At 29.9% G+C, this 12,619-nt stretch overlaps 1 protein-coding gene across 1 annotated transcript; it reads left to right on the forward strand.

Annotated features, from left to right (window-relative positions):
• Positions 1–3,612: 3,612 nt before the first annotated feature.
• On the forward strand, positions 3,613–12,394 carry LOC115884215 (2-hydroxyacyl-CoA lyase 1). Its single transcript, XM_030902718.1, has 8 exons — positions 3,613–3,809; positions 4,617–4,758; positions 4,813–4,970; positions 5,030–5,344; positions 9,129–9,527; positions 9,591–9,776; positions 11,297–11,532; positions 11,879–12,394. The coding sequence occupies exons 1-8, from the start codon at positions 3,756–3,758 to the stop codon at positions 12,096–12,098; spliced, it is 1,710 nt and encodes a 569-aa protein (XP_030758578.1). The 5' UTR covers positions 3,613–3,755; the 3' UTR covers positions 12,099–12,394.
• The last annotated feature ends 225 nt before the right edge of the window (positions 12,395–12,619 follow it).

Genomic DNA, 12,619 nt, shown 5'->3' on the forward strand with positions numbered 1-12,619 from the left:
TAAAAGTTAAATTTTGAATGAGATTTTTTTCGAATAATAATTTAGATGAAAATTGGTGTCTGGGAGTTTTTTAACACGAGAAATTTGATTTTGATGTCAATACAATTTCTATTTGTAGGGGGCGCCGCCTACATAGTTTTTTACTGGTTTGAAGAATAATAACTTTTTGTCCATACCTGTATAAAACTACTGAGTGAAAAAAATATATGAAAAAAGACCTCTCTCTCTCTTTTAATATATAGAGAGAGAGAGATATTTGGAATCGAAATAATCATTACATGTCATCATTGACAAAAATTGAACATGTTGACAAGATAGTTATTAAGCTGAAACCATAAATTTGAAATTTTTTGTACCAAAGGTTCAAGGGAAACTGTTTCATTATATTTTTTTTAGAAAAGATTGTGATTAATTCAAAAAAATAAAAAGTTCCCAAATCTATCATATTTTTTTGTCAATAATGACAGGTAGGTATTGACTCTTTCCATTCTAAATATCTTGAGAAAGGTTGCTCGTAGCGATTTTTACCAAGAGACATTTTTAACTAAAAAAATCACAGAAATGTATATTTTTTCACTCAGTAGTTTTATACGGGTACGGTCAAAAAGTTATTACTCTTCAAAATAGTTAAAACACATGTAGGTAGCGCCCCCTATAAATAGGAGGCATATTGACATCAAAATGAAATTTCTTATGTCAAGAAACACTTCTACGTTACTTTAGAAATTATCTGGAAAAAATCGACATAAAAATGAAACTTTTACACCTTGTATCTCCAAAACGAAGCATTTTACGCCATACATTTATACGAACTTTTTTACTTATTTTTATCTGCAGAATGTGTTGTCGAAGTTTGTCGATTATAATTCGGACTACCCTGTATGATAAAAAAGGAGTACCAATTATTTTATGTGAATCCCGCACAGATATTGTTAGTGAACATTTAAATATACCATTATCAATAAAAACTGACGTTAAAGAAACATTTTATTCAACGCAATGTACAATATTTCTGGTGTACCCTACCATTCTAAATGGTAGTGCATTATACTGATACACTAAAATATTCATTTGTATGTAAGGATATTTTATTTTAAGGACTTAGTACGGATCTGTAAGAGAGTTAGAAGATTTAAATATATTATACATGAACATTTTTCTTACGATACAATTATTACAAAAATATGAGTGTTTTTCGTTGTAGGTACGTTTAATGTTAAAATCCATTTTAAGTCTGTGATTCTTTCTGGTTTAGAACTAAATGTTTTTGTACTTACTGTTCTGTTAAATGAAATTCTTTAATTTTGCTTGTTCAAAAACTTACCGAAAATAAAACTGACTAAAGGAAGTTCAACATAATTTTGTCAGGTTATTTTTGTAATGCTGTTTTTGACTTGAATTCAATGGTGATATGTATTATAACACGATGTTTTTTGCATCCCTTTATTTGTTTTGTACTATTTAATGTTAGTCTGAAGTGGATTGCTGGTCATTTTTTGTCAAGTGTTTTTTGGAGAGATTGGTTGAAATAAATGTAGGATTGAATACCATTGTTGTTTAAATCTACCCCAACTACCACCTCTATTAAATCAAAGAATATACTGAGTAAGAAAAAAAGAAGAACGCCTATATATCTTTACTAGTGTGTACCGGCAACTTCCTTCGCGTCGAATTAATCATTTGTAATGGTGATGATAAAGCAAAGCAAGAATTTCCATTATGATACAAACTGGATAAAATTTTCTCACATTTATGTCAGCATGAGAAAAAACAATATGGCGATATTATTATATAACTTGGTAATATTTGAGGGGTAGTTTCATCTCGTTGGAATTAGACTTTCGAAAAATCCGTTTGCCAAAAATTAGCTTTTAACGTCAAGCAGTTTAAGCAGAATCGTGGTTAAGAAATTACCCAACTTTTAGGAACACCCTGTATGATTTTTTAAAAAATTTCAAAATATGTAAAAAACAAATAAATCATGCTTGTCCAAGCGTTTTCCCGAAAGACTAACCGTTTTTTAAATAACAAATATGGCAATATTTGAGGGGCGTTTTCACCGTCTTGGAATTTGATATTCGAGGAACCCCTCCTTATCGAACCTCTACACCCCACAGTCAATCCGTTTGCCAAAAATCAGCTTTAAGCGTCAATCAGTTTAAGCAGAATCGTGATTACTCAATGGTCATATTTTATGAAACACCCTGTATAAATTTATAGAAAATCTTAAAATATGTAAAACAACAAAATAAAATATACGTGTCTAAGAGTTTTTCCGAAAAACTCACCGGTTTTTAAATAAAAAATATTTTAATATTTGAGGGATAGTTTCACCGCCTTAGAATTCGAGTTTCCAAAAATCTCTTCTTATCGAACCTCTACACCCTAAAGTCAATCTGTTTTCCAAAAATCAGTTTTTTACGTCATGCGCTTTAAGCAGGATCGTGATTAATCAATGACCAGATTTTTCGAAACACCCTGTATACATTTTTAAAAAATCTTAAAATATGTAAAAAAACAAAATAAAATATATGTACGTGTTTAAGCGTTTTTTCGGAAACTTGACCGTTTTTTAAATAAAAAATATTGTAATATTTGAGGTTTCACCCTCTTGGAACTGGAATTTCGAAAAATCCCTTCTTATCGAACATCTACACCCTACTTATTTTTCTACCTACTTACCTTAGTGAGTAAAATGGAAAAATGTTAATTAAAACCAATATTAAATTATGCCATCCTATAAAATGTTGTTTCTCGTGTAATAAGGAAGATAATGGATTAAATAAAAAAACAAAATGTAAAAAAAAGATAAGGCTAAAATATGATTTCAATTTTAACTTGATACTGTAACTGATCAACTCTACAGGGTGTCACAAATTTTTATTAAAAAAACACGTTATAATTGCTATACCCGTTATTAGTATAAAAAGGGTTCCTATCAAAATACAGTTAGTATAGCAATATTGTGGAAAGAATAACCTATCATTCAAAAAAAAAATCGTCCAAATCGGATAAGTGGTTTTGACAAAAACTTAGCTTAATCTTCAATTTAATAGATGTTAGCAAGAAGTTTCAAGAAGAAAAGAAAATATATATTTTTAAATAGAATACTATATTCGTCACTCGAAAAATACGTTTCTTAGTCAGGAAACAGGTCTTCTAAAAATAGACCTATTATGATCACCCTGTACACCAAGAATTAATAAAATCTTATGAATATGTGTTCTTTTTTCGTCATTCAGTATACATGTATAACATGGCTTATTCACGCTTATCTATTTATCAAAAGCGTTTATATATTTTTATAACATAATACTTACCTGCGCAAAGATGAAACTTTTATATTGATTTGAAATAGAACATAAATTTTCAGGTAGCTTTAAATTCACCATTGAACTCTACTGATTTCTGCATCTTATAGTGTATGTTCCTAAAATTATAATTATTAAACTTAAATTAAGTGTTCCATAATATTTACTTACACTTCAGAATAGCATACAACTATTATTACTCAGTGCTTAATTAAAATTAAAAATGTAGAAATCTGATAATTACAAACAACAACTTATAATAACAAGTCAGAGTTCAATACGTTTAATTGTTTTCTTTTTTATCTGAATACCTACTTGATATTGTTGGTGGTTGTTCTGTCATGTGTAGATACTTATTACTGAAGTACTATAACCTTAAAATTGTGAGTTTTTTGTTTAATAAGGTGAACTAACGTATAAAAATTAGAAAAAAACACTAAAAAAATGGGCGAAGAAGTGGATGGAAATACTGTCTTGGCACAGTCCTTAAAACAACAGGTGAGTAACCTGTAAAAATCGAGGTTATTATATAATTATAATGCTTTTTAATTGTTGTTTGTCATTTTTTTTTTTCTAAAATTTATTATAATTATCTATTAAGCTGACGTGTCAGTAAGAATGATGGTAAACATGTTTTTACAAACTGAATAAGAAATTCGTTGAAAATTTAAAACAATAATAGTAAAAACTCAAATGGCTTGTAAAAAATTATAAAAAATTGGTTTACCTATAATCTGCCATAACAACAAAATTGCAATATAAACAATGGGAAATATAGTAGATATCTAGAAAGATTTCTTTATGGTAGATTTGCGCTGGGCTTCATATTTTCACTAACGTCAACTAGATGTCGCTGACAAACATTGTTTTATAAATTTTATTCATAAATGGATTTTTTGATTTTAAATTCAGTTTGTTCTTTATTTTGTCATAAATGTTTTTAATATTCTAGTTTATTTAACTTATTATGTATTTATACAATGTTATCAAAATATTGGACATTGAATGGCGACATGCATAGGAAGATATAGTAATTTTAAAATCTTTCATAATAAAAGAACTATAAAAAACAAAAAAAGATTAATAACTAAGTGTAATAAGTTCTAATATTTAAAAGTACATCTTTAAGGACAATCTAAGGTACTGTTTAAAAATTTTATCATCGAGCGGGTCGACAGATAAAAGAGTTCTTTGTTTTTTCTAATTTGATATATCATTATAAATATGTCTCAAGATAGTTATATTCAGTTAATATAATTTTGGTATTGAGAGAACAATAATTTTAAGAATAATGTCTCTTAATAGGGCGTGGAATTTATATTTGGGATAATAGGATATCCAGTTATTGAGTTAAGTATGGCCTTGCAAATGGCAGACATTCATTACGTTGGTATGAGAAACGAACAAGCAGCTTGCTATGCAGCTCAAGCGCTTGGATACTTAACAGGTATGTAGCATATTCAATATACTATTTTAACTAATTCTCTTTTGGTCTATGCAGGAAACCCTGCAGGAGTTCTCTGCGTTTCTGGCCCTGGGGTTTTACATACTTTTGCTGGAATGGCCAATGCCCAAATCAATTGCTGGCCCGTAGTTGTTATTGGTGGTTCCTCTCCACAAGACCACGAAGGTATTGGTGGGTTCCAAGAGTGTAATCAAGTAAATAGTGTTCATTTTGTTTGAATAGTATAACTGATGTTTTTTTTATATATTTGCAGGTGGAATTGGCAAGACCTTACTGCAAATACTCAGCTAGACCACCTAGTGTCTCTCTCATACCTCTCCATGTCGAAAAAGCTGTCCGTTTATCTAAAAATGGACGACCTGGAGCGGTTTATTTGGATTTTCCAGCAAATATACTGTCTGCTAAAGTCGATTCCACAACGATACCTCGGCAGTATGGTCCTACAGAGATTCCTCTTATATATCCAGATCCAGTTAAAATACAGGAGGCTGTTGAGTTGTTGGGACAGGCTAAAAGGCCGTTGGTCATTGTTGGAAAGGGTGCAGCATATTCAAGAGCAGAAAAAGAAGTAAGTATATAAGCTTGTAAATGTTAGAAATTAACATATTTCTTCATATGTTTCAATATAAATGCAACAGAATCACAGTCCAGCTTTAAAGATCTACTTTTCTGGCTGTAATTGTAAAGATACTTAAATTTGCATGCTACTATAGAATAGATTATTAACACCCTGTGCATTATTTTTGAGAATTGATTATTATGCTGAGTTTAAAGGTAGAGAAATAAACTTTACTGAAAAATGGTACCTATTGCTTCCTTAAATTTATACAGGGCTATCAAAAGTTGCTGATCTATTTTAAGAATATATTTTATACAGGGTTGTTCACCACATATGACACGGAGTATTGTAGCTAAACGATGAGATTTTTACAAATTGTAAGTTTTGGGTTCGATGAAGGGCTATTAGAGGTACAATTTAAAAATAATTTTACAAGATACAGAGTGTCCCAAATAAGTAAAAAATATCAAAGTTGTATTTTTTTAAATAGAACACCCTGTATATTATTACATTTTTAGTTTCTACGATTAAAATAAAGGTAAATTTGATTAAGGTTTATTATACTTAAACCTTACCGTTTTTGAAATATTTTCAATTTTGTGAAATTGCAGTAAAAATTTTAGGCTTCATTTCTCCATGGGTATCAAAGTTTTTAATACTAAATATTTACTGAAGTTTATTTACTGATCAGTTGTGTTGCACAAAATAATACTACCTTATACAGAGTGTCTAAAAATTTATTTTAAATAATTATTAGCTTCAAACGGCAATAACTTCTTTAATTTAAATGGGACACCCTGTATATTTTACGAGAATCAGATGCACAATTTAATTGTCTATCAAATTATATTATACCATTTTTTACCTATCTCTAAGTTTCCGTAGAAAATGCATTTTCTTGTAATTTAGAACTTATTTATCAATATACCCATGGGCTATTGACATTTTAAATTATTTTTAAAGATGTACCAAATTTTTAAAGAGTACAGATACTAATATTGTCGATATAATTCGTTTATTTCATTAAAAAATAAAAAAAGTTTTAAATATTATTTGTTAAAGAGGATCAATTAATATGATTCCAGTATTCAAACTACATTAACTGACTGTTTGCGTTGATTAATAATAATTGCTCCAAATACTAAAAAACTGAATTTTGTATGGGCATTAGACAGTGTGATAAAAAGTAACACCTTAAAAATGATATTTCATTTTTTAATAAATGCTTATTTATAACAACAGAGACTTTAATTTGATAACTTATTATTATATTGGTTTCTGACTCAAATCCACATTTATTTATAATAATTTATTAACGAACACAATTAAGTATGTAATTAATTAGTATATGGGCGGAAATAATGGTGTTATATTTAATTAATGGTATACTCTTTTATAAAGATTTAAATAGTTTCTTTTTGCATACAAATGGGCTAGTAATATTATCGTTTTGCTAAAAATAATATTACTAGTCTGTACATTTTGTATATTTGTTGCTTTAAAATAATCTAAAATGTCAATATTTCACGGATATATTGATAAATGAGGTCTAAATTATAAGACAATGCATTTTCGACTTGAAGAGATAGGTAAAAAATGGCATAGTACAATTTGATAGACAATTAAATTGTGCATCTGATTCTCCTAAAATATACAGGGCATTCCATTTAAATTAAAAAGTTATTGCCGTTTGAAGCTAATAATTATTTAAAATAAATTTTTAGACACTCTGTATAAGGTAGTATTATTTTATTATTGCAACACAATAACTGATCAATAAATAAACTTCATTAAATATTTAGTATTAAAAACATTGATACCCTTGGAGAAATGAAGCTTTAAAATTTTTACTGCAATTTCACAAAATTGAAAATATTTCAAAAACGGTAAGGTTTAAGTACAATAAACCTTAATCAAATTTACCTTTATTTTAATCGTAGAAACTAAAAATGTAATAATATATAGGGTGTTCCATTTAAAAAAATACAACTTTGATATTTTTTATTTATTTGGGACACTCTGTATCTTGTAAAAATATTTTTAAATTGTAGCTCTAATAGTCCTTCAACCGAGGGGTGTCTCACTTGGGTACAAAATGTGCATGTACTGCCAAAATATTATTCTACTTCTAAGCGACTGCCAATGTCTGCGAAGAAGACTGCCTATGACTGCCATGTAATTATTATAGGGACTGCCGTAAGACTGCCAATGACTGCCAGCGACTGCCAAGGAAATGTACATGTAATTCCAGCAGTGAGACACCCCTCGCCTTCAACGAACCCCAAACTTACAATTTGTCAAAATCTCATCGTTTTGCTACAATACTCCGTGTCGTATGTGGTGAACAACCCTGTATAAAAACTTATATATTTCAAATGCAACATCCTGTATTCTTTAAAATAAATTTTTAAGCAGATTCAAATGCTCTTTCAAACTATATTAGGGTTTCCTATACCTATCTAGCTCAGATTTTGAATAAAAAGCGATTTTTAAATAAAATTGCAATCAAAATGGCTGGTGTCGCCATGGCAATTTTGTAGTGACAGTTAGTAACTATTTTCAAAATCGACATTAGTTTATGGACATTATTATTTATAATTATTTATAACAGTTTACTTAAATCTACCTACCATAGTTTAATAAGTAAGTATCCATTATTTTATCAATAAAAATAGAGCAGTATCTGCTGGCAGAACGAATAGATATGTTACTAGTGATTTTATTTTGTGAGAAAAATTGCTTCTTGGCCTCAAGGGCTTATGCTCAAAGATACATAAATAGGGATCTTTCTGATAAGAGTTCCTTTGAAAAACTACTTGTCCTGTTTCGCAGAGCTCTTAGGCAGAAACCTGTCGTTGGAAGTGAAGAAAATGAATTTGCCGTAATTGGCTCTTTTATAGAAAATCCATATATCTAGAAGTCATCGTAAAATAAATCAAAGAACTACTTTTTTCTTGATAAAATAATAAATACATATTTAATAAATATTATTTATTAAACTATTGTAGGTAAATTAAATAAAAGTAAACTGGTATAAATTTAAATAAGCCCATAAACTAATTTCGATTTTGAAAATAGCTACTAACTGACACTAGACAATTGCCATGATGACACTATAGCCCTCTTGGTTGCCATTTTATTGAAAAATTGTTCTTTATTCAAAATATGAGCTAGATAGGTATAAGAAACCCTAATATAGTTTGAAAGAGCATTTGAATCTGCTTTGATTTATTTAAAAAAATACAGGGTGTTGCATTTGAAATAACGAAGTTTTTTTGTAAAATAAATTCTTATAATAGATCATCAATTTTTGATACACCTGTATAAATTTAAGGAAGCACTAACATATTTTTGTAAAGTTTATTTCTCTACCTTTAAACTCAGCATAAGAATTAATTCTGAAAAGTAACGTACAGGGTGTTAATAGTCTATTCTATTTTAGCATGCAAATTTAAATATCTTTAAATATCTCAAAAAGTAAAGATTTTAAACATAAATAACCCTTATAATAAATGCCTTTTTTGGGCCCAAGAATCCAAAAATGAAATAAAATACCGGGTGTTCCTTAAGAAAAAATATAACTTTGGTATGGATCTTAGTTCTGAAACAACCTGTATATTTCAAAATAATTTTAAATTGTGTACATTGTCTCCCCACATATACCCACAAAATATTTTGTTTCTACATCTTTCCGTTTTCGTATAATCAACCGAGGTGAATGTATGTCTTAGGAACAAATCACATTTATTGTTAATATTATGAAAAATTCGCTTCTCAAGTGTATTCTTTTTAGGTAAATGAATTAATAAATGCATCTAATCTTCCCTTCCTGGCTACACCAATGGGCAAAGGAGTAGTTCCTGACACTTCAGATCGATGTATTGGACCAGCAAGATCCCTAGCTCTCCAGAAAGCAGACGTTATACTGCTTCTAGGAGCTAGATTGAACTGGATCCTTCATTTTGGACGCCCAGAACGGTTCTCTCCAGACGTTAAAGTAATTCAAATCGATATCTTAGCTGAAGAATTGCATAACAGCGTCAAATCAGCCGTTGCTATACAGAGCGACATCAAAACGGCAGTGTCTCAAATAGTGGACAGTTTGAAACAGAAGAAATTTGAATTTTCTTCTTCCGAAGAGTGGTGGAAAGTATTGAAAAGAAAGTGTGAAGATAACAGGAAAATTGTAGATGTAACGTATTTTAAAAATAAGTTAAAGTATTTCTGGTGATATTTATTTAGGTCTACTTTTTAGGGTATGGCTAGCGATGTTCAGCCACCCTTAAATTACTATGCAGTATTCAAAAACTTGTACGAAAATATACCTGAAGATTGTATTATAGTGAGTGAAGGTGCTAATACAATGGATATTGGAAGATCTATGTTGTTGAACAAACTTCCACGCCACAGGCTTGATGCGGGCACTTTTGGAACTATGGGGGTGAGTTAAAGTAGATTAACTCTAAATAATGTCTATATAGAGGGGTGTCTCACTCGGATAAGACATGTACAGGATGACCCATTTTGGTTGAGATCATACTGTATCTCCGTTATTAATGATGATAGGAGGATACGGTTTGCACAAACCTATCCCACTTTTGTATCACACGAGAGATGCTGTAAACAAAATTTTCATAGCCCTTTTCGTTTCTAATCTACAGGGTCTTTTTGAAAATTTTACAATTTGCGACACTCCCCGTATTTCTGTTATTGTGAAAAGTATCGAGAAGGCGAAAACTGTTTTTTGTAGAACTTTTTACGTAGAATACAGTGGCGTAGTCTATTTTTCTACGAAAAAAACATTTTTGAAAATATGAACTAAAGTTATGTTTTCTCAAATGGAATACTCTGTATATTTATAAATCATATGATCTGGCTTGCTATGACCTTAAAAATATATAACACTTTATATTTACTTTCACAATTTACTGCAATATTTAAAAGATACAATTTTCTTAAGAGTAGGCTAACATAGATAATAAAAAAATCAAAATGGCATTTACTAAAATATTCATACACACACATATTAAAATTTTATTTCAGACTAAATTATTTTGCTTGTAAACTGTTGAACTGAATCTCTGAATATATTTTTATTTTTTTTATAACGAAATTTATTATAAGGGGTTAGGTTTGCAAATATCTAAAAGCTTGCCTGATGGCATTTTCCAAGTCTTCGACATGGTTGTATTAGTTGCCACGATATATTTAATTTTTCAAAAATCCCTAAATACAGAAATCGAGAACGAACAAATCTGGAGATCGGGGAGGCCATCGTATGGGTTCATTGATTTGGGAAATGGTTGTTTATAAAATTCTCATATTTTCAAAGTTGTGAACCGGAGCCCTATCATGCTGCATCTTCTAAAAGTTCCTTTGATAGCTTCCAAAATTTACAAATACCTACTTTGATTTTAGAAGAAAAACTAGGAGATACAGTCTGTCCAGTGAGATAATATGCCTATGAAATTGACAGTCATTATCTGTCATTTTATTCTAAAACTAGAATAAAAACTTCAATTTTTATTGTTTTTTAGACTATCTTTTTTAACTGATTTTAATATCAAAAATACTTAAAAAATATTCACCCTTCTGCGCTATTAACACAGATTATACAAATTATAAACTTATCAAAAGCATTGTTTTTCGTGGTTCCAATTTTCGCAGTCGCGCACTAGTTAAGTTCATTGCGCAAACTAGTAAGTTTGCGCACATAGAACACCCACTTTATGGCCTCTAAAATTGAGCACAGCGCCTGACCGGCCCAGTTATTACGCTGTTTAAACGCGAATTTATATTTGCGGACAGAAAATTTTACTCGTTTACTCATCGTCATAAAAAAAACAATTTTTATACCACGAATTAGGGACAAGATGTCTGTATACATATAGTATACCTAATCTGTGCTATTAGTAACAGATATTAGTAAGTTAGTTATCAATTGAAACATATATTTCTCAGGTTGGTCCAGGTTTTGCAATTGCTGCAGCACTGTACTGCAGACATTACGAACCAAAGAAAAGAGTCATATGCGTTGAAGGAGACTCAGCTTTTGGGTTCTCAGGAATGGAAATAGAAACAATGGCTAGGTATAAGCTACCAATAACTGTAGTGGTAGTTAATAATTCTGGAATATACACTGGCATGGAACCGGAAGTATTCAAAGATATCCAAGATAGCGGTGAAATTACTAAAGTGTAAGTCGTTGATTGCGAAAAGCTCAAATTAGAAGTTAATACAGTATGTCCCCGGATTCTCTTTACAACATTTTTATTATTGATCTTTTGAGAAAAATATATTCTTCATAAAAAAATTTTGCTTGTTCTAAAATGGTTAATCCCGTTTATACTTTTCCAAATTTGCATACCGTTTTAGAGAAAATTAAAAAGAAATATTGTTATATTTTCGTAAATATTAAAAAGTCCTAAAAATCAAAACACCTTTCTATGATAGAATTTTAATTAACGTAATATTTTTTGCTGTTTTAAAATGTCAAAGGAGCACAGAATTGGTTTAATTCGAATGCTATACTTTTATTTGTAGTACTCCTCCTGGATGCTTGTCCAGTTGTACGCGTTACGATAACATGATGGCATTATTTGGAAAACCTGGATTTTTCGTTCAGACAGTTCCTGAGTTGAAGGAAGCTATCGGTCAAGCACTGAAAATTGAAGACGGACCTACTGTAATCAATGTTATTATCAATCCAACTGCTGACAGGAAACCACAGACATTTAACTGGCTTACTGAATCAAAATTATAAACTTGATTTTACTTTATATTGGTTAAGGATACACATCGCTACAGAAAACCAGGCTAACCAGACCGGTAAACTACGGTAGAGAGCGGTTCCTAAAAAACATCGGTTTGATACGGAACGGTTTGGTAAAATACTGGAAACGTCAAATGTTGACGTTTTCTAAATTTCAATACCCCTATTATAAAATTTATCTTGTATCCATTTTTAATGTATCTATTCTCTGCTTTTACGTTTGCTTCTTCTTTTCAATGGAGTTTAATATTGAAAAGTACTTTATTAATAAACTGTTAAACTCGTTAGACAGCTCAAGTGAAGATTTGCAGGTCCAATATTAAAACAGATCAATAATAAATAAACAAATCAAATCAATATTTATGTTTTCATAGCTTATAAAACATTTACGATTACTTGTTGCCTTGTTTTTCATGTTTTCTTTAAAAATGTTCCTGACTTTAAAAAACAGTGGCTGCATGATAAGTTTAAATGGTCCTAAAAAGTAATTCTATTTAGTCAATGAAATGTAT

This window comes from Sitophilus oryzae, unplaced genomic scaffold, assembly GCF_002938485.1.
Source record: "Sitophilus oryzae breed Bouriz unplaced genomic scaffold, Soryzae_2.0 scaffold_213_pilon_pilon, whole genome shotgun sequence".
Classification (NCBI taxonomy): domain Eukaryota; kingdom Metazoa; phylum Arthropoda; class Insecta; order Coleoptera; family Curculionidae; genus Sitophilus; species Sitophilus oryzae.